Source organism: Tachysurus fulvidraco, chromosome 3 (assembly GCF_022655615.1).
Source record: "Tachysurus fulvidraco isolate hzauxx_2018 chromosome 3, HZAU_PFXX_2.0, whole genome shotgun sequence".
Classification (NCBI taxonomy): Eukaryota; Metazoa; Chordata; class Actinopteri; order Siluriformes; family Bagridae; genus Tachysurus; species Tachysurus fulvidraco.
The window spans coordinates 6,402,846-6,426,604 of NC_062520.1; the positions used below are offsets into that span (position 1 = coordinate 6,402,846).

Consider the following 23,759-nt stretch of genomic DNA (forward strand, 5'->3'; position numbering starts at 1 on the left):
GTTGGGGGTTCGATTCCCGCCTCCTCCTTGTGTGTGTGGAGTTTGCATGTTCTCCCCGTGCCTCGGGGGTTTCCTCCGGGTACTCCGGTTTCCTCCCCCGGTCCAAAGAAATGCATGGTAGGTTGATTGGCATCTCTGGAAAATTGTCAGTAGTGTGTGTGTGTGAGTGAATCAGAGTGTGTGTGTGTGCCCTGTGATGGGTTGGCACTCCGTCCAGTGTGTATCCTGCCTCAATGCCCGATGACGCCTGAGATAGGCACAGGCTCCCCATGACCCGAGAAGTTCGGATAAGCGGTAGAAAATGAATGAATGAATAATACAGTATGTTTATTCTTTTTATGGAGATTTAATAGATGTAGAAACATGGAGAGACCCAAAATTGCATCACAGCAAGATTATGTTTTGATGATGTGATAATAATCTCATCTGATATAAATGATCAAACCAAAGTTTTCCATGTGCATCATACTGGCTATTTTATTCTTCCTGATTCTCTTTAGAGTAACTTCAACGTGGCGGTGTTGAACGTCGGCGCTCCGGCGGCGGGAATGAATGCGGCCGTGCGCTCTGCCGTCAGAGTCGGAATTTCCGAGGGACACAAAATGTTCGCCATTAACGACGGCTTCGAGGGCTTCTATAAGGGACAGGTACACACACACACACACACACACACACACACACACACACACACACACACACACACCATAAATCTGCATGTGAATTCTCTAAATGAATAAAATATATAGTTACAATAATATATCATGTGATGCACTTTACCAATAAGCTTCATTTGTCCCAGGACGCTTTGCGCTGACACTTAAGTCCTCGTTCTTGCCTTAAACTATAGATACTTAGATAAAGATACCTTATTATATGTCTGTCGTTACAAACATGGTATTTCTGTGAAACGGCCCAGTTTCATCTTACGACACAAAATTTTTCCTCCGTGAATTTTTATTTTTGTTCCTTTCGACGGTTTGCGTAGATCAGACCGAAGTGCCGTTTCTCCAGGACCGTAGTGCAACACGTATCAGTACGCAAGCCTGCATAAAGTTTAAACGATTCAAAGCAGCATGAGTCCAGAGCAGGATAATAAATATACAGAACACATGCTGAAAACTGCACTAAAAATGACTCATGAACATCATTATAGAGAAGTTTTGTTTTTACAGCAGACGTTCCATACACAGAAGGGACGTGTGTAAAACTTTAAAGCTATGTTAAAACTAGGCTATTAGGCACAACCATTCATTTTTAAACATGCAAACAAGGCTGTAACGATAGAGTTTTTGTTTCAGCGGTGCAACCAGGCGATGGTTTATAAAGCCCATTTCACTGAGCTTTTAGTATAACTGTTTCACACAACAAATACTGTACAGAGCTTATAGAAAGCAAATAAAAGCTTCAAAGCATTGTCTGGTTTTAAGAGTGTAAAAAGTGTGTTTAATAATCTACCGATGCAAGTAAAATATGAAGACTAGATGGCATCAAAGTGCTGCAGAAAATCCTGTAAATGTCTCAGTGAAATGCCGTGCGAACGGGTCAGGGTTAGCGGGGTCACAGCTCCACAACAGGATAAATGCCAAAGCTGCTGTGCCGTGCCATTTGACCCTGACACTCATGATCCTTTGCTGCGTCAGACAGATTACACGGATTATCGGATTAGTTTAAACCAATAAAGCTCACCGGATAGGCTGCAGTACCGCTCTGAGCTGACAGGGGGCAGCAAGTACCAGTGACAACATGCAAACTGTTAGGGTCATACGGATAAACATGTCCAAAGTAATTATTTAGTGATCTCATTAATTACTTTTGTCAATGGAGTAGATAAAATCTTAATCCACCATGAATCTGGACGCGGACGGCCAATCGAAACCAGAATTAAGAGCGCTTGGAGATTAAGCGAGTCCTCACATTAACTACCAGTTCCAACTTTCCATCCAATATCGATCTGGGTATTGATCCAGCGAGCGTGGATAATGTTGGTTTGACCCAGTCACGGATGAATTCAGCCAGCTGAACGCCGTCAATTAGCTAGTCTGATGCAATTCCCCATTACCACACACTCTCTTCCCCGAACATGTGTTTTCTGTGTCGCTTCAATTTAGAGCAGAGGTTACAAGCATACTGCCCGCATGGACTGGGCGGTTTTCTAACCGGCACAACAAGTGAATTTATCACACTTTACAGTTCTGAACTTTAATTGACCTGTTGCCTGACTATTGAAGATTATTATAACTACTATATTATTATTACTAAGCAAATTAGAGAAAAGCTCTCATTATTTCAACATCTGACAAAATACACTAATACTGTCTAACTGCAGTTACACCTATCATAGGACGACGGCGATGACGCGCTTCCTCAGAGACGTGTGAAAAGCTTTATTTCTTATATATACAATACAGGTGGGGTCAGCACTCAGCATCAGCCATGATAGGAGCAGATAGGGTTTAAGAGCCTTGCTCAAGGACCCAGCAGAGGTAGTTTGGTGGTGCTGTGGATTGAACCCTGATCAACAACCCAGAGTCCTTTTACAGACTCTCACAGATGGAAAGCCATCTTCTGCATGCACAAGCTCAGAAGACGCCCACTATCGGCTAGTGCCACTGTGATTGATAGAGGAGAGAATTCCATCCTTCCCACCCAGAGGAAGCATCAGTGTTACTTTCTCAGAGTCTGTACAATTTCAGTTCCACAGTGTTTCTGTTGGGTACAAATATTCTTATATTATATAGATTTTATTATAGATTTTATGTAGATAAATGCTGCCATGCCTTTTGCTGGTCCAGTGGAAGGATCCTGTGCTGTCGTTGCTGTGGTCCGGGTTCGATTCCCAAGCAGGGGGATATTTAACCCAGTATAATATATAGACCATGTGATCAGCTGTGGTGACCCCAAACTGGGAGAAGTTTCAGCACTGAGACCAACAACATAGATAAATCCTATCATGTGTTAATTTATTACCTATTCTTTTTGTTCTGGCTCACACCTTACTCAAGCGAACTAGATTTGCTAAGCGTCATTCTTTGTGTCTCGAACCACAACATCCTTACATCACGGTCTATTATATGACACTTATTAAATGTGTTTTTCTACAGATTCTTATGGATATGGAAACAGTACTGGGGCTGTTATTGCATCACAGTTTCATTTAGATAAACCAACCTGCCCTCTACTTTATTATTAACATCGCTAATCATTTCAAAGCAGATTTCTTTCATTAGAAGCAGCAGGATCTGGCTGGAAGCCCGCCGGTGCCGCTGTTAATAGCTTCTTTGCTTTTGTGTTCGGGTCTATCCTCTCCATTTCGTAATTTAAACCTGTTTCATTCTGTCCTTGTCTCAGATAAAAGAGATTAAATGGGGAGATGTAGGGGGCTGGACGGGCCAGGGAGGATCTCTGCTAGGAACCAAAAGGTAATCATTACACCATGCAGACATTTATCGTGCCCGTGACAAGCGATTTTGATCAAATTAACTCACTAAATGTACCTGAGTCTACGTCTTGCCTTCTTTTAAGGACTCTACCTGCCAAGCATGTTAAAGAAATCGCTGAGCAGATGAGGAAGTATAACATAAACGCGCTGCTGGTCATCGGAGGATTCGAGGTACGTGGTGAACGACACAGAACGTGCGTAAAAACCACGTTATATCTCAAATGCTTCTAGGATTTATTTGTGTTTGATACGATTATTAAATTGCAGAATATTTGGGTAACACTTTATAATAATGATAGTCCTAAGTCTAATATGGCGAGTATTTATCATTTAATATCATTTAAACGTTAACGAATGACACGCAGTATTTTTTTATCCATTTTTGTCACATTACTGAAAATCCAGAAACCTTAAATTCCTCCGTTTGGAAGAATTTTCAGTAAACGAATAAAGAAGGTTTCTTTCTTTCTTTAAGAAACCACAGACTCCTTACATAAATACTCAAGAATCGTCTCCTCCAAAAAAAAAAAGAAGAAGAAGAAAAAAACCCAAACCAGACCAACAACAACCTAAATTCTTTGTTAAATAACATAATTCAATTATTTTTATTGTTTATTGGACTGAAAAGCGTGAGTGCGCTGTTACTATAGAAACAATTACATACGAGATTATCGAACACGGGTTTTTATCCATGCGCTCACTCGCTTGTCACATAACATGACATTTAAACAATTACGATAAATAGAGCACGTCTAGCCAAGCAACGAGTTTATTATCATTATAGCAATCTCATTATACGCTAAAAGCTTCCATATGTTGTATAAATTCTCATGATTAGAAAGTATGATCATATGCGGGATCAACACTGAGATGTTTCTCTTCTTCATGTGTTAGCTGACGGTTTCTTCTTTGTTCTTCACAAGTGTTCATCGGTTTGTAAAGGTTTAAACGTCGCTACACTTATCGGGGCCCGTATTCATAAAGATTCCAAGAACGATCTCCGAAAGCTTCTAATTTAGTTCAAAATGTCTAGCTAGGGATCTTATCTTAATAGCGATTCAGGACCGATCTCTGAGCGAGGAAAAAAAAACGGTTACTAGCTATATTGTTATACCTCGTATACTGTATGTTACGAGACTATGTCGTGTAGGGATTACGACCGTGACCCTTCGTATTAGAGAGGTTCTAACATCTGTATGTTATAAATGTAATAACTGTAATGTAAATGTAAACATATCCGACACAGAGCAGAAATGTCACAGAGACAAATAAAATAATTTCTGCCTCTATGGCATTTCAGCTCTGTTTCTGAGTGTATCTTTAAATAACATAGTGGCAGAATATATATACTGTATATGACACTAAGACTTTTTGACCTTATGAGCTCTTTTATTGGTTAAGATGCTTTATGAATAACTTTTATCTTTACTAGGATCTTCTCTTTATCTTTAAGGGGAAAACGTCTAATAATAAATTGCTTAGAATTTCGTCACTAGGAGAAAGAGTTCCATGAATACGGGCCCAGATATGAGAAAGGAACCATGAGCAGAAGATCTCAAGTGAACAACTGTGAAGTCATTAATGTCTTTTGTTTAAAGAACATTTTCCAGACAGACCTACAACCTGTATGTGTATGTGTGCGTCCACACATTAGAATGTCTGAATGAAGATTTTGTACGAACATTGGTCTGATTTCCTGTGGTTGGAGTGGTACCCTTGTCCATCTCATGCTGTCCGTGGTGACGGACTTTGGCTCTCCTCTCGGCTCCGTCCCATTCCCCCTTCTCTCTCCCTTTCCACTCCTTCCCCTGCACACTTTCCTAACACACTTCATCTCCCTCCACATGACCCCCTCACAGCAACACTAAAGCCGTGGCTCTGCCGTACCCCGCAGGCCTACCTGGGGATCTTGGAGTTGTTAGCAGCTCGTGGAACATGTGAGGAGTTGTGTGTGCCCATGGTCATGGTGCCAGCCACAGTCTCCAACAATGTGCCGGGCTCAGACCTCAGCATTGGTGCAGACACCGCTCTGAACGCCATCACTCATGTAAGTGCGGCTGGGCGGCCTGCCCACGTTCACACTAGCCTGAGAGTTTAGCAGCTCCGTGACTTAGTTTACCTCCTTCATGCTAATCATCTCTCGTAAACCAAATGTAGCTTGATTGGTTGCATGATAGAATTTAAATATTCTACTCAAATTAAACAATTAATTGATTCATTTGATTGATTGACCGATTAGATGACTAACCGATTATTTTAGGTAATTAACTAAAAATAAGTAACAAATCAATCAATCAGTTGATTAATTTATAAAATAACAAAATTATCTAAAATAAATACTGACCGAATAATAGTTAATTAGTAAATTAATTAATTATAATTCATCAGTCATTAAACCAAATAAATATAAAATCAATGCAAAATAGTATCAAATAAATAATATAAAAATACATTTATACTTAAATATGAATTCATTAATTTTATTACATCAGTCAAAAATGAATACATTTTTGTATTCCTCAATATCTGTAAAGCTGCTTGCGACATTGTCCACTGTTAAATACAATAAATAGAATTGAAAACTGTTTGTAAAAAATAAACATAACATATAATATAAGTTTTAATATACTTCTAATAACAATGTTAGCATTTAGAGCACTGTACTAATCTATCTATCTATTTATCTATCTATCTATCTATCTATCTATCTATCTATCTATCTATCTATCTATCTATCTATCTATCTGTCTATCTGTCTATCTATCTATCCATCATCTCTTTCTCACTCTATCTATCTATCTATCTATCCATCTATCTATCTATCCATCCATCCATCCATCTATCTATCTATCTCTTTCTCGCTCTATCTATCTATCTATCTATCTATCTATCTATCTATCTATCTATCTATCTATCTATCTATCTATCTATCTATCTATCTATCTCTTTCTCGCTCTATCTATCTATCTATCTATCTATCTATCTATCTATCTATCTATCTATCTATCTATCTATCTATCTATCTATCTCAGTCTAACTATCTATCTATCTATCTATCGATCTATCTATCTATCTGTCTATCTATCTATCTATCTATCTATCTATCTATCTATCTATCTATCTATCTATCTCTTTCTCTATCTATCTATCTATCTATCTATCTATCTATCTATCTATCTATCTATCTATCTATCTATCTATCTATCTATCTATCTATCTATCTATCTATCTATCAATCACCCCCTTATCTGTATACTTGGTTCACAGATCAGCTTCCACATCTTAAACTTTCATGTTAATGCCACTCTAGATCAGTCAAGCTCCGCCCTCACTGAGCGGTATATCCGTGTTGCATTCTGGGACATCGAGTCCAGTGTTCATCACAATATTTCCTGGACTTATTAATATGTCATTAAACATTGTGGATGAAAAAAAAATAAGTGAGTGAGAAAAGAAGCTGTTCCTCTTGCATTTCCTAGAGAGAGAAGCACAAACCTCTAACCCTAGCTCAGTGGTTAAGGCGTTTGACTACTGATCGGAAGGTCATTGGTTTGAATCCCAGGTTCACCAAGTTGCCACTGCAGGGCCCCTGAGCAAGGCCCTTAACCCTCAATTGCTCAGGTGTATAAACTGAAATAAAATAAAAAATGTATGTCACTCTGGATAAGAGTGTCTGCTAAATGCTGTAAATGTTATACAGAATGTTAGTGTTTGAAGGTGTGAACAAGCACTCTGGGCATCTCAGAGAGCAGAAATGGGTTTGGTACCACCTCCTGTATTGCCCCTATTCGGCTAGGTAAAAACAGAAATACTTCTGAAAAGCCCTAAGCGTCTAATTATTTGCACAAGGCATCAACCACCACCGTGAAGTGTGACATGACAAAGCAATTCAATGCTGAAATTACAACTCAGAACGCTAAATCTCGGTTTCTGACTCCGACTTTAAGGTTCCACTCCGTAGGCTAGTCGTCAGGTGAAATCCGATCTGATTCGGCTGATGGATACGAACATAATAATCGAGTCAGTTATTATTAACCTGTGGGCTCGTGTTACGATGAGGTATAGATCTCTGTTTGAACACGCAGAATCAATGGATGGTGTGATTCAAAAGACTGATTATAGGCATTAATAGCAGGATTCCATTTATCTTCCATAAACACACGGTAAATTTCACACTCCACGCTGAGGCTTAACGGCCCGCTGATCGTTACCGCGAGCCGGCGCTAATCACAAAGCCGTTAGCCATTCCTGATCATTAAACCATAAGTGTAGCAGTATCAGAGATTTAGCTGCTGTCAGAGACTGCAGGCTGGGAAGCTTAAAGGCCACTGGTAGCTCACAGGTAAGTGATGATGATGATCATAATGATGAGGCATGCAGATACGCTGTCGGGTCCTGTGCATGGCGTCTCGTTCTTTGACTGCAAAAGCACCGCATTCAGCCTCATTAGAATTAGAACTGAATTACAGCTCGAACCATCAGAGAGGAATTCAACACGATCCCTCGTTTAACTCAATCCACAGAGCACTTACTCCTAATTCACCTTTAATGCACTTAGGATCAGGACGGAGCCGAGCGAGCAGCTCTGTAATGTAAACGGTGTCGATTAACCTCGTCACACCGCAGGAAGCCTGCCAAAATCTTGATTGGGTTTTAATTTTCAGCTCTCAATTCGTAATCAAGCGTCGACACGCCGCAAACATTTGCATCAATAATCAAGCTGAGTCATGGCTGTACTTTTAAAAAGACATTTTCAAAATGTTTGAGTGTTTTTAGACAGATCGCAGTACCATACAGCACCATGTACAGTTAAGCAGAATTAAATATAGATCAGAAAACGAACGGGGATCGATAGACAAACTCTGTCTTCCATTCTACATCCTGCTGCTGTTGTCATGGCAACAAGTGCTTGCTGGTTTGTATGTTTTCCCACCCCGATCTGTCTTTTAGCGTCACGTTAATAGATCCCACCCCACACAGTGTGCACTTGTGTGTATGCATGCTCCGACCCATGTGCATGCATGATGTTTTTTGTGCACCCCACCTCTTCCTACCCCAACCCCACCCCACCCTCTATCTCTAAGGCCAATGGGAAGCCAGCACTGCTATCACACGGTCAGTGTGTGATCGACGGGGTCCACTCCTGCACCAGAACTCTCCTCAGCTGGTCTGACATGTGCACTGCAATGTGCTGTGTTGTGTGTGTGTGTGTGTATGTGTGTGTGTGTGTGTGTGTGTGTGTGTGTGTGTGTGTGTGTGTGTGTGTGTGTGTGTGTGTGTGTGTGCGCATGGGCTCATCTCAGGCGCTTGAGTGTCTGCTGCAGCTCTATGAGGCTCGCAACCACTATGAGGAGTTTTGCATCCCGCTGTGTATGCTGCCTGCTACCATTAGTAACAATGTGCCCGGCACTGACCTTAGTATCGGGGCAGATACTGCCCTTAATGCCATCGTGGAGGTAAGAGAGAAAACAACACCACGTTCATACTAGAAAATCATTTGTACAAGAGAAGGCTTGACCCTTATCTACACCTCAAGTCATTTTTTTTTGTCTATTCTACAAATTCTCATTTTGAAATGCTACAAATACTAATAGCTAACTTTACAAAAACAGTTATTTTTAATTGATTTTTCAGTCAATTTTATCTTAATATTTTACACATTTATTTTCAATGAAAAAAATACTTGACCTTTTTATTTTGTAAACTTTAAAAATCTGAACAAATGTTTAATAAATAAATAAACAAACAAATAAATAAATAAATAAAGTTAAAAAAAAGAAAAAACAGAATGAACAACAAATAATTTAAAACTACATACTATACTATAACTATAAATATATTATAAAAAGATTTATATATAAAAATTATATGCCATTATGTATAAATATTTTAAATTGTATACATATTTGATTTAATTTAAACTTTTTTTATGTATTTACAGTGTTGCAGTTTAAAGCTTTGTTTCCCTTTTACTATGCAAGCAGCTTTCCAACGAAATTAGAGAAATTAAAGACATTTATGTTTACACACATTTAAAACATTGAATTTTCTTCAGACACGTTCTTGAATCATATAAAAATGAAACTAGATACATTATTTAAATAATGATTACAAAAATCAGTGCAATTTAATTCATTTTGACAACTGGCTTATTTATTTGTTTGTTAAAACAGTGCAGTAGGTCTAGTCAGTTGTCTAGATTTACTAGTCGATTAAGATTAATTTATCGTAGCCGAAAGTGAAAAGAATATCTGACATCGAGTGTGAAGCTAAAGTATGAAGCTATAACGTATCGTCCCTCAGCAGAAAGTTTTTACTTTCGAGATCCTAAGAACAGAGTGCGTTAATGCAGATCGCTCAGTTTTCCTGATTATTATTGTTTAGTTATTTCCACATAACACATGGCAGGGAGTCAGTAGGAACAGTGATCAAGATTATATACGCCGCGTTAATGCAGGACCTGGTGACAAATTCTCTTTCTGTGTGTGTGTGTGTGTGTGTGTGTATCAGACATGTGACCGTATCAAGCAGTCAGCCAGCGGGACAAAGCGGCGTGTGTTCATCATCGAAACGATGGGAGGCTACTGTGGTTATCTGGCCAGCGTAGGCGGTCTGGCAGCGGGTGCCGACGCTGCTTACATTTATGAAGAACCTTTCGACATCCGAGACCTGCAGGTACACATCATACACAGCAGTTACCGCTAGCAGCAGGAACAAAAACATGAGTCTGATGTTAGTCATCAGTTAACATGCTGCCTTGGGTAAGGCATGTCCCTAATCGCATGCTTATGCACAGAAATCCAAACAAATAAGTTCTGAAATTTAGTTATGTGTAATACAATGGGATAAAAGTATTGAACACGCTTACTGAAATATATTTAATACCCGGTACAAAAGTCGTTGTTGGTAGTGACAGCTCGAGATGCCTCCTGTATGGAGAAACTAGTCACATGCATTGCTCAGGTGAGATTTTGGCCAAATTTTTCCACACAAACAGTCTTCAACCCTTGAAGGTCCCGTGGGCCTCTTCTCTGTACGCTGATCTTTAGTCCTTTCTATAGATTTTCTATTGGTTTCAAGTCAGATGGTTTCCTGGGCCATTCTAGCAGTTTATTTTTCTTCTCTGAAACCTGTTGTGTTTCTTTGGCTGTGTGTTTGGGATCATTGTCTTGCTGAAATGTTCACCCTTGTTTCATCTCCATCCTGGTAGATGGCAGCAGATTTTTTGCGAGAATGTCTCGGTACAATTTTTACATTCATCCTTCCTTCAAATATATAAAGTTTTACAGTGCAGTATGCTGAAGAACAGCCCCACACTGTGATGTTCCCATCTCCAAACTTCACTGTTGGTTTGGTGTTTTTGGGAAGACGTGCAGTGCCATTTGACCTCCAGGCATGGTGTGTATTACATGGTCTCATCTGACCAAGCTGTATTCTCCCAGTGTTTCACAGGCTTGTCTAAATATTCTGCAGCAAACTTTAAACAAGGGGGGCACGGTGGCTTAGTGGTTAGCATGTTCACCTCACACCTCCAGGGTTGGGGGTTCGATTCCCGCCTCCGCCTTGTGTGTGTGGAGTTTGCATGTTCTCCCCGTGCCTCGGGGGTTTCCTCCGGGTACTCCGGTTTCCTCCCCCGGTCCAAAGACATGCATGGTAGGTTGATTGGCATCTCTGGAAAATTGTCCGTAGTGTATGAGAGTGTGTGTGCCCTGTGATGGGTTGGCACTACGTCCAGGGTGTATCCTGCCTGGATGCCCGATGACGCCTGAGATAGGCACAGGCTCCCCGTGACCCGAGTAGTAGTAGAAAAGTTAAGATAAAAAAGATAAGTAGAAAATGAATGAATGAAACTTTAAACAAGCTTCATTACGCTTTTTCTTCAGAAATGGAGTCTTGTATGGCGAGTGTGCATACAGGCCACAATGGAGTGCATTACTTATTGTTTTCTTTGAAACAACTGTACCTGCAAATTCCAGGTCTTTCTAAAACTCTCCACAAGAGGTTCTTGGCTCTTGGACAACTCTTCTGATGTTTTTGTTCCTCTGTCAGAAATCTTGCGAGGATCACACGGTCCTGGCCGGTTTATGGTGAAATGATGTTCATACTTCTTACGGATGATGGCCCCAACAGTGCTCACTAGAACCTTCAGAAGTTCCAGTGAGAGAAATCCTTCTGTAACCAATGCCATCAGTCCATATTGCAACAATACGGTTGCAAAAGGCTTCAGAAAGCTCTTTGCTTTTACCCATCCTGAGATATTTCTTGTGTGACACCGTGGTAATGAGACACCTTTTTATAGGCCATCAGTTGGAACTGAACCAGCCGATATTAATTTCCACTGACAAGGGGCAGGATTGCTTTCCTACTACTGATAGATTTCAGCTGGTGTCTTTTTGTACCTCCCTTTCTTGGTGTGTTCAGTACTTTTCCCTGTGACATTCCAGTTTATAACACATATGTACTGTACATTGTACAGTTTTTTTGATGCATGGATAACTTGGGTTGTTACCGACATCCGGTGAAAAATTCATTTCAGAAGCACCTTTAGAAATATATTTACTGAGAAAAATGGCGATCAAACCGTGTTCAGTACTTATTTTACCCGCTGAAACTCAAGCATAGACGACTAACATCCTCTTCAGGAAGTGCAAGTTTACAGTTACGTAAGACCTAACTCTTATGTGTGTGTTATTTCCCAGTCTAACGTGGAGCATTTAACAGAGAAGATGAAGACCAGCATTCAGAGAGGACTCGTGCTCAGGTAACAGTTTCTTTTAACACCGAGCCGAACACCCAACATTGTCAGTGTTATTGTGTGTGTGTGTATGTGTGTGTGTGTGTGTGTGTGTGTGCGTGTGCGTGTGCGCGTGCGTGTGTGTGTATGTGTGTGTCGTGGGAGGTGGGGGGCTGTCTCACCTCATAAACCGAACTGGAACCAGAACGTGTGTTTAGTTTGTCCCTGAATATTTTAACCAACCTCTCAGATCACATCACGTCACATGGTGATATTTTTGGGCCACATTTGATTGGCACCCCAAGACTTGCTGTTAATCACATGCATTTCTCTGTGTGTGTGTGTGTGTGTGTGTGTGTGTGTGTGTGTGTGTGTGTGTGTGTGTGTGTGTGTGTGTGTGTGTGTCATGTGTGATCCTTCAGGAATGAGAACAGCAGCGAGAACTACACAACAGATTTTATTTATCAGCTCTACTCAGAGGAGGGTAAAGGCGTGTTTGACTGCAGGAAGAACGTACTTGGCCATATGCAGCAGGTACACACACACACACACACTCACGCACACACACATACACATCTTTGTACACTATAAGGGGTATTTGGATATTCGATAACCCTATAAGGGCTATTTTGATAAAAAAAACATACCTCTCTGCCTCCACATGACCATTGTAATATGTCCTGCTTCACAGCTGCTCCTTCATATAGACTCATTTGCTTTTATATCTTTTTATCTAGAGTGTAATCATGTGATGTTCTCATGTAAACACTCCCCTCTCTCTCTCTCTCTCTCTCTCTCTCTCTCTCTCTCTCTCTCTCTCTCCCTCCCCCCAGGGAGGCGCTCCATCCCCATTCGACCGCAACTTTGGGACTAAAATCTCAGCCAAGGCCATGCAGTGGATCTCGAAGAAGCTGAACGAGTGCTACAGGCAGGGTAAGTGACCAGAGAGAGAGAGCCGACAGACTTTAACATGCCGAGACACGCGGCAGTGACGCGGCATCATACAGACCACAGACAGCCCGAGGCACCTACACAACTAAATAAATACCTCTTGTGGGTGCTGAGGCTAATGATGGGTTTAAGGGTAGATGTAGGAATAACAGTATACAGTGTCTTGCAAAAGTATTTACCCCCTTGTAAACTAGGGTTAGTACTGTACCTGCAACTGAAATGGACAGGGATTATATTCTGTTAAAACAACACAATATGATTTTTTTTATGTTTTCAAGACAATTCAACACTCTATACACAATCCTCTTTTCATAATAATAAGAAAAATATATATTTTTTTAAATTTGCAAAAATTTTTGTGAATTTATTTGTGATTTTTTTTTTTCTTTTAGTATAATCGGAATATTTTTTTTTCTACTCTTATGACATGTTATAAATTAAGTTACTGTTTATCTCTTATAATATTGAAAATTAATAACTTTATATGATTTAATTTGTTATATAATTGCAGTAGGTCAAATGGTCTATACACCATGATAACAGTCTGGAAATTCTATGCTTGGAATTCCAGGCTTCTGATTGGCTAGTTGTGATTATTACGAGTTAATTAGGAGTGCACTTGTGGCTGTATTTCCCGGCTTCTTTGAGTGCTCAGTATTTGAGTGCTCGCTATTTGAGTGCTCAGTATTTGAGTTGAGTATTTGAGTAAACCAAAGCCTGACCTGAATCCCTTAGAAATGTGGACTGAGGTCTAGACTAAAGGTCTAGAGATAAAGATGATGCAGTAGCCTAGAGGTTAAGGTGTTGGGCTACCAATCGGAAGGTTGTGAGTTCGATTCCTACGTCCACTGAGCTGCCACTGCTGGGCCCCTGAGCAAGGCCCTTAACCCTCAATTGCTCAGTTGTATTAAAATGAGATCAAATGTACAGTAAGTTGCTCTGGATAAAGGCGTCCGGTAAATGTAATGATGCTGTATGTAGGATATCTCATTAATATGCATGATTATACCAGAGTCTTGGGTTTGATTTGTGTGTTTCTGCCTCTTTTGCCCCGCGTACGGCCGACTACAGACGAAGGTAACACTTTACTCACATTTACACAGATTTCGCATGTATTGCTTGCATGATGCTAATATACTATATACTGTATCGTGCTCACATATTGTGAAATGAATGAAAGTCATATTGCACTCTCTGCTGCTTGTGTTGTGATTCTGCTGTTACAGGTAAGTCATCAAATTTAACATCACGTCACGAAGCCTTATATTCCTCTAATACCAAAAAGGGTGTCATGATTTTTGTCCGTTTATATCTACATTTAGAGTTGAGTTAGAGCAGCTATAAGCTGTCGTTTCATCGGGAGCCTCTATTTATCTCATAACTTAAAGAAAATTATATATACAAGAAACACACACATCATGTTACTTAGAAGCCTTGAAAGAAATCCCAAAAATGCAAATTAGATCCTTCACGATATCAATAATTCTATATTTTCTTTGGTTAATTGTTTGGTCTTTTCAGAAAAACAGCAGTTTTTCTGATTTTATTTATTTATTTATTTTTCTATCTATCTATCTATTTATTTATTTATTTATTTCATCAGACTTGGATTAAGAGTATTATTCGCTGCTATAGTAAGGATAAAAATAAATAATTAAAATAAAAAAATAAATAATTCAGACTAATCAGAATTCGAGAATTTATCAAGGCAGTAATATAAATCTGCTTATTGCCCATAACTCAGTATAACAATATAATATAACTCTATCTCAAGATAGAACTTGCGCCAGACGGCTCTAATGCCTCACACATCCGTTTGTGTGGGTTTGCTTTGCAGGGAGAGTGTTTGCTAACACCGAGGACTCTGCCTGTTTGCTGGGGATGCGGCGCCGTAACCTCATCTTCCAGCCGGTGGTTCAGCTGAAAGACGAGACAGACTTTGTGTACGTATGCCGCTGATTCCTGTCCCACACGAACCTGAACACAAGCCGGAACAGAAGAAACTTTATTTTGTCACATATACATTACAGCACAGTGAACATCTTTCTTCACATATCCCAACTTTGGAGGTTGGAGTCAGACGTGATATATTTATGGTGTTAGAATTCGTTCTTTGCATTTAACCCATCCAAAGTACACACACACTGCAGTGAACACACACACATACCGTGAACACACCCCCAGAGCAGTGGGCAGTCATTTATGCTGCGGTGCCCTGGGAGAAGTTGGGGGGAGTTCGGTGCCTTGCGCAAGGGCACCTAAGTCATGGTATTGCCAGCCCGAGACTCAAACCCACAACCTTAGGGTTAGGAGTCAAACTCTCTAACCATTAGGCCATGACTTCCCCAATACAGAGAGGGTTAAGGGCCTTGCTCAGGGGCCCAACAGTGGCAGCTTGGCAATGCTGGGTCTTGAGCCTTGATCTTTCAAACAGCAACCCAGAGCCTTAACCACCTGAGCTAAAACTGTTCCATACAGCATATTTGTAAACACTCAGAAATTCAGTAGCCAACACTATGATCGTTCTGCTATGACTACTTAAACTTGTGTTTAAAACCTTCTCCATGCTTTTTCACAGCTGTCAGGACTCGTTACAGAGGACGAATCACTGTCATAATGTTTAAACAGTTAACGGAGAGTCGGCTCTGAAACGATTGCCGACAGTAATATTAAGGATAAACGTTGTGAATTGGAAGTGAGCTTATTCTGCCAATCTGTGTTCCGATAGAGTCGAATGCTTCATATCCGACATCTTACTTTTACTTGTACTTATGAAACGCTTTATAAAGCTTACTGTATCGCAGCATGACGTCTGAAGCTATTTCATAAACGTTACCGAAACCACGTTACCGTTTTGTAGGTTTAATGATTGATAGACGTTTTTTTCAGCCTCCTTTTTTATTGTACATCAAGGGAAATGGGCCACCACTCAGTTCTTTATACAGGAGTGACACTGATGTGTGTGTGTGTGTGTGTGTGTGTGTGTGTGTGTGTGTGTGTGTGTGCGTGTGCGTGTGTGTGTGTGTGTGTTACATGTGAGCCTCAGCAAGGTTGGGGCCATTTTATTCTGTTAGATTGAGATATATTAGCCACTTGATTTAATTATGTTATTATGTTCTTCGTGTCTCCTTAGAGATTTTATTTATTTATTTATTTATTTATTTTTTAGTATATAATCATTTTCTGGATTGAAAACATGATTTTGATCCATCTGGAAAAGCATTAGTCTTTGCAGTAGATGACTGTCAGAACATATTTCACAGTTCAGGTTTTCATAATATTTACATAATTAATAATATATATATATATAAAAATCTACAGTCAGCTCCACGATTATTACCACCCTCAGTAAAGACAAGTTAAGAAAATGAAACAGCTTATAAAATGACAGATGTCTGAAATGTAATTGGCTTAATCTCATACTTAAACTACAGTATGTATGGAGAAAAAAAAAATCTAACCTTTAATAGAAGTTCATTTATACGTACAAAAGAGAAATAATCATTCTGGAGGAGACTGATTTATATCTGTTTGGACCGGTGATGCTTAACTGCCTCTAGATGTGTGTAGGTGTGTGTGTGTGATGCAGTGCTCTTTAATAGACTATATTAGTATGGTGTGTGTTATAGTGTTCCTAATAAAGTGGCCAAACAGTGTATACCATAAATCTTTTTTATCATATGAGGTTAGTGGCTGTTGTTACAAATGCAGTAAAACAGTAATGTGTGTGTGTGTGTGTGTGTGTGTGTGTGTGTGTGTGTGTGTGTGTGTGTGTGTGTGTGTGTGTGTGTGTGTGTGTGTGTATGCCCTATGATAGATAAACTGGCCAGTGAGTGTATATTATAACAGTATTTTTCTCCATGTGAGGTTAGTGGTTATTGTGACAAATGCAGTATGCAACAATAATGGGTGTGTGTGTGTGTGTGTGTGTGTGTGTGTGTGTGTTCAGTCACAGGATTCCTAAGGAGCAGTGGTGGCTGAAGCTTCGTCCTCTGATGAAGATCTTGGCCAAATACAAGACGAGCTACGACGTGTCAGACTCGGGCCAGCTGGAGCACGTGGTGCGCAGCCGAGGCAAGGAAAGTGACGTCACCGCCGCCATCTGAAGTCACAAGATTTAAGTCTTTAAGAGGCACACGTGTTCTGTTTATCTTCATCGTGAACCATCGGCTTTTCGTCTCGTCGTCAAACCCCGCTCGTCCCTCCCTCCTTCGGTCGTGTTCTGAATGTGTTAAACGGAGTGTTTTCATCAAGAGATCGGTCACATCCTCAGCTTATAGTTCGTGCCCCTGATGTAATCCACTGTCTGCTGACTCAAACCTTCTACTCAGTGATCCTCTCTGTTAAGACGGAGCTCTAATGTAGATCCACGCGTTAGTATCCAGATGCTGTAACTGAGTCCAGTGCAATCTCTCGAGCACAGTTTAGTGGATGTGTGACTATCATGTTCTTAAACCAATAAACCTTCACCTGCTTGTTGAACTGTTTAAAGATTCCTGTGAGTTATTTGGACATTTTCACTTCTCATTAACAACTCTGTAACTTTAACCTTTAATATCATGCTGTGTTCGAGAACATCTTAAGACGTTAATTACCAGTTCCTTACCTTTTTACAGAGTAACGTCAAACCAACATGGCCGCTCGCTCTGTGAACCGTATAAAATCTCTGTCGCCTACATTTATTCGTTTATTACGTTAGTGGCTTTAGATCAATTAATATACAGACCTGCACAGACAGTACTTGGTTAAATGTATAGTATACCAACAACCTTAATAATTAGCTGGCTAGCTTGTTGCTAAGTCACTCGCATGTTGCTATGCTACTTGCTATAATCTGCAGTCGTTGTATGAAAGTTTACTACAGGACAACAGAACCTACAGGAAATAAAACGTTGTTTTTTTCCGCTTCACACATCAAACATCCCAATGACCAATAACAAGGTACCACGAACACAGCATTACTCTATAAATCCATAATTTAAAAACATTCATTGTATTTTTCATTGTTTTTAGCCAGCATGAGTTTTTCGAGTATGACTTTTAAAATGGTCATCAATTTTATGCAGCATGAAAAATATTCAAGGGGGCATGGTGGCTTAGTTTTATTCATTCATTCTCTACCGCTTATCCGAACTTCTCGGGTCACTGGGAGCCTGTGCCTATCTCAGGCATCATCGGGCATCAAGGCAGGATACACCCTGGACAGAGTGCCAACCCATCACAGGGCACACACACTCTCATTCACTCACACACTACGGACAATTTGCCAGAGATGCCAATCAACCTACCATGCATGTCTTTGGACTGGGGGAGGAAACCGGAGTACACGGAGGAAACCCCCGAGGCACGGGGAGAACATGCAAACTCCACACACAAAAGGCGGAGGCGGGAATCGAACCCCCAACCCTGGAGGTGTGAGGGGAACGTGCTAACCACTAAGCCACCGTGCCCCAGTCCAAAGTTCAGAGTAGGGTAAATACTCATGCAAGGCACTGCACATGCATGTCAGACATGGATTTAATTTTGGTTGAAATTATTTATCAATTTTCTAATTGGAATTATTAAAAACATATTAAAGTCATATTAGGCTGTTTGGAATGAGATAATTATGATAATCATGTTTCTGTGGTTGTGGTTAAATGAAACATGTTTTTACTGACGATTCTACAAGTCTCTGGACAACACCAAGGTTTCATAAAGATATTTCCTCAGTCGGTGTTTTTCGATCATGGTGGAGCAGAGCAGTGTCTCAAAACGTCACTCCAAAAACTCCCGTATGTCTTTATTCAGATTGAGATCTGATGAGATCTAAATTGTTTTCATCCTCCAAAACATTCCATGAACCCTTTGATCTGTCTATGTGGGCGGGGTTATCCAAAAGAGACCACACCCTTTAGAACAGGATTGGCTGGGATCACTGAGAAGATCTTTGTATTGATTTGCAGTGATGCTTTACTCTCAAACCAGGACTGCTAAAAAAGTGAATAAATAAATACCCCCCCCCTCCCCTCACCACATCAATTATTTCATTCGGTGCCTGTTTGTAGTTTCTATTGCACGTCTATTGTGTGCAGTAAGCATAGAAAATGAAAGCTATATATTGTATACTGTATATTTGCATATTCTGTAGCTTATACATTGCTACAGAGACGAATCACCAGTAGGGGCTGTTTGATTTCTCCAGTAGAGGGCGTCAAAGTTCTGTCAGAGTGATGGACTCTGCACGTGCTCTGCAGCATGGACCTGCCATGCTTTTGCAGCATGCTTTATAATCTGCAATGCCTCATTTCTCACTTTCTGCCAAATTTCCTGACTGCTGACTGCAATGGAAATACGCTTACTCTTAGTACAAGTGTGTGTGTGTGTGTGTGTGTGTGTGTGTGTGTGTGTGTGTGTGTGTGTGTGTGTGTGTGTGTGTGTGTGTGTGTGTGTGTGTGTGTGAGTGTGTGTGTGTGTGTGTGTGTGTGTGTGTGTGTGTTTTATATATTTGCCATACGTTGTGTCCTTTAACAGAGTCATTTTTTCATCCTTTTTTTTTAACATCCCAAGGGGCTTGTTGTGTCAGTTTATGCTTGTAATTGAAGCAAAGCTTCACTTAAATGGATTTACTCAGCACGTATATGCTGATCTGAATCATAAGTGGTTACATCTGCTAGCTGTTTTAACGTTGCGTGTGGTGTCGATGAGACGAGGAAGCGGAAAAAGAAAAAAGAACGCATGACCCTGTGGACATCACGTTACCCTCGAGGTGGATTTCGGAAGAGAAATGTTCAAACTCTGGGATCACTGGGATAAATATGTCAAGGTGTGTGTGTGTGTGTGTGTGTGTGTGTGTGTGTGTGTGTGTGTGTGTGTGTGTGTGTGTGTGTGTGTGTGTGTGTGTGTGTGTGTGTATGTGTGTGTGTGTGTGTGTGTGTGGTGTTTTTTCATGGTGGTATTTCATAGCAGTGTCCCTGACGGCACACGGCGCATGAAAAAGAATTAGCAAATCCAATCATTTGAGTTGATTTAAGAATGCAAAGCAGGCCTACGGGGTCATATGCACATAGGGAATCAATAGTAATTACCATTTCATCTCTCCCCTCGCTCTTTCTTACCCTCTCTTAAATCAGACTCTGATCTGATCTCATCAGATTGATTAGGGCTTGTAAATGAAGGCGCTGGTTGTGGTTACATTGCTGAGGCAGATGTGTGCTTCCTCAACTTTATCTTCATTTAATACCTCAGTCACCTTAAGCGCCGCACCAATTAAACCTCAAAGCCGGTAAGCATTCAAATGGCTTGGCAAAGCGTCTATTTTCCATTAAACAGACTCTTAATTCGGGGCTGCGTGTGAGCCGTTTGAGGCGTGTGAGCCGAGAATGCTTGGTGTTGCAGATTTCAGCCTTTGATTCCGCATGTATGGATTTTCAGAGAAAGATGTATGATCTTGGACCATACCAGACTGCACTAAACGCTGGATACCCATAGCGGTAAAAAAAAAAAAAGGTACTTGAAAGCTATTGCAATAACAATGGTAACGAGAGACGATAAATCTTCGCCTGGGATATTACAAAAGCAATATTTCTCTTTCAAATAAATCATGTGTGTGTGTGTGTGTGTGTGTGTGTAACCGAGACGTTGTGACTGGGTGACACATGTACAGTAAAGAAAGAATGAATATTTATGATGGTATATATCCATAGGCAAGATAAAACAGCGCAACAGTGCAGCGACTCAATAGGTATGGCTGTGATGGATGTGAGTTTCTCTCACTTTTCCTCTCGAACAGATTGAACGAATCCGTACAGTATTGTACAGTGTGCGCAGTATCTGACTCTCGATTTCCCTCATTGATTAAAGGCTGCCGAGTCGCTCGCTTTCACGCGCCGGTATCGGAGATAGCATCAGAAGCAGCACTTTCCCTTAAACCCAAAGCCACGCTATGAGTGAAAAGAGCTCTGTTTTTCACATTCTCAAAAATCACCAAATATCTGACAGAACTTTATTCAATTCTTTCTTTATTTTCTACAAAATCCACCTGAGAAACCAGAGGCACTGTCCTTAAAATGCTCCATGCTGCTTCGTCGTTCATCCCAAGAGCCCCGAGGTGCAGTTTTACAGACGCACACACAGAGCTCTCACGGTGAAACGGGTTTTAGGGTGGAATTTAAACACCTGGAAAGGTCATTTAAAGGCCATACGATTGCAGGTTCCATATAAGGATTATTTTAACCGGGAACATTAAAGAGCTGCCGCAATTATAACGTAAGACTTGGCAACCCTGTGACACACGTGCCTCTGGGCTATATCTGAGGATGTGTTTGAAACGACAACCGGTGCACACGACTCGTACGACACACGCTGTCTGAAAGCAGTGTGTGCTCTAGCATGCGGTATGTTATTATAAATGATACCCGGAGTCCAAGGTTGCTCTATAAGCCACAATGCAATCTAGTCAGTTCACTTTACAAATAAAATCCTGCAGCAGTTTCTGTACACATGAATACACTATATGCAAAAAAAAAAAAAAAAACAGACTGTAAATTTAGCAAGAATGTTAATGAACAACTATTAGTGACTGCTAAATAAGCTTGTTAAGCTGCTTTCACACTTTTTTTTTTCAGCTGCCAGATGAGTTGCTCATGTGGTAATCCTTTGGAAAGCAGATTTTAAAAACTGCTTCTGTCAGCATTTTTTGGTCACGGCAGAATTTCCTAAAAAGAAAAGCACTGACTAACATCAAACGACTTTTTACTTCCTGACCGATCGGCTTGCGAGTTAAGGGGCGAGCATGAAAAACAGAAAGACAGAGTGACATTGATTTAAATAAAAAAGGCGTTTTTAATGATTCGTTGTGGTGAAAACACTTGTTTGTTTTAGTGACATTCACATGCGCTTGATGACATCGTCATTTAACTGTAATCACACGAGCAGCTCTTTCTGTTGATTAATTCTCTTGACTTTCTGCTTCTGAAGCTACGGCAAAGGCACCTTTATCACTGATAATAATAAATCGAATTTAAATAGCGGTCTAAACGAGTTCACTCATTCCGGAATAAGGAATAGAGCCTTTCTTTCACTATTTGTTGTTGTAATTTGGTCAGATATTCACAAATCTATACCTTAATACTAGCATTTTCTGTGAAAAGAGTTTCTGATTGGTTGTAATGGATCGATACAGAAAAAAAAAACTAGCCGTTTATGCTAGCTGTGTAGTTTACGCCGCATTCCTACACTACATTTAATGTTAAAGCAGACTCAAACTGGTTTAAAGTCTAGGTGTGTTAGCTTTCTTGCACTAATTGCACAATTTTTGACCTTAATAATTGATATATAATATTTTAAAAGTACATGACAGAAAGCAGTCTGAGGTGATTCTGAAGGAACCGGCAGCTGGTCAAGATTTTACTGGTCATTTTACTGCAAATACATTTTACAGGAATAGTATAACATGTGGAGTGTGTAGTAGTGAGGTAAACCTGTTTTAAACCTCACCGGTGTCTCTTTTCTTCCCAGCTTTGCTCCATTACAGCAGCTGGAACATTGTAAAATGTTCAGGACTGTGCAGACCTCAGATTTGATCCATTGGAGTTAATTTGTCACAGACACATCCCAGGACCGATTTTCATCTGCAGTTTCGTCCTCACTTTTGGGTCCTGCTTTTGACAAATGACCTTGGGCATCCATTACTCTCTGGCTCTTTCATCTTAGCAGAGGAAAGAAGACCTGCTGTGCAGGCGCCACAGAGAAAAAACTTTCAGTCGCTGGCATGGGGGAGCGACAAGGGTGCAAATGGACGGCAGCGTTAATGGAATTGACATTAATTTGACGGAGTGCTGGCTAACATGTGAAGTCACTGGCAGTTCAGAAGAATAATATTATGCTAGAATTAGCATGCAAGAGCTTGTCTCGAAGTAGAGGCTGGTTATTTTGGGTGAGAGGTAGAAATGTAAGAATGCATGGTCATACAGGACAGAATGCAGCTCGATACTGGTGTGTGCTGAAACTAAGGTGTGAGTAAGCATGCAACTGGGTTTCATTGCTCAGATTCTTTGAATGACCGTCTTTAGTCGTACTGCATAGTCGGAATAACTTGGAGATGAGCCTCAAGGATGCAGTGAATAGTCAAACAATTTAGCATCAAACGAGGCTATCTGAGGATTACCTAACTGTGGACCTTTTCTACATACATATCAGATATCGGAGTGGATGATGGTTGATGGATAACTTGCACTTATGAAAGGTAATTACTATCCATGCCAGAATGGACCGGTAATCTTTATATGGAACACAATTACCCAGAAAGAGAAAGACAAATCAAAACTTCTCTACACAATACAGACAGGTGAGACCTCAGTTATAAACCTGAAGTGGGAGAATGAGCAGATTCATCTTTATCCGTTGTCTTTAAACACTTTGTTTTCACCCATAACAAGCCCTGATTGGACATGCTCGGACCCTTTAATTCAAATAAAGGCAAACTACAATGCTGCAACGTACAAAGATATTGTCTGGAATAGTCCCTTGCCAGACCATGTCATGGTCTGTTCATGTATTTATGCGTTATTCTCTTGCGGGTGATGTCATATGCGCTATACTGTATATGTTTGTCCTGTTTATGGTCAGTCATAATTTGTGATATTACGATGTAAT

General features: G+C 40.4%; 1 protein-coding gene across 8 annotated transcripts in view; it reads left to right on the forward strand.

Annotated features, from left to right (window-relative positions):
• pfkpa (phosphofructokinase, platelet a) overlaps positions 1-17,611 on the forward strand; it is a 39,229-nt gene extending 21,618 nt beyond the window's left edge. For 2 of the 8 annotated variants that reach the window (XM_027149174.2, XM_027149173.2), the window contains exons 13-23: positions 501-647; positions 3,349-3,419; positions 3,523-3,610; positions 8,743-8,895; positions 9,950-10,114; positions 12,139-12,200; positions 12,596-12,707; positions 13,007-13,106; positions 14,196-14,201; positions 14,962-15,067; positions 17,074-17,611. In XM_027149174.2, coding sequence (XP_027004975.1) covers positions 501-647; positions 3,349-3,419; positions 3,523-3,610; positions 8,743-8,895; positions 9,950-10,114; positions 12,139-12,200; positions 12,596-12,707; positions 13,007-13,106; positions 14,196-14,201; positions 14,962-15,067; positions 17,074-17,230 — 1,167 coding nt within the window. In that variant the 3' untranslated portion in view covers positions 17,231-17,611. Of the gene's footprint in view, positions 1-500; positions 648-3,348; positions 3,420-3,522; positions 3,611-5,333; positions 5,487-8,742; positions 8,896-9,949; positions 10,115-12,138; positions 12,201-12,595; positions 12,708-13,006; positions 13,107-14,195; positions 14,202-14,961; positions 15,068-17,073 lie in introns of all 8 variants that reach the window. The other 6 variants (XM_027149180.2, XM_027149179.2, XM_027149178.2 and 3 more) reach the window with 4 other exon arrangements.
• The last annotated feature ends 6,148 nt before the right edge of the window (positions 17,612-23,759 follow it).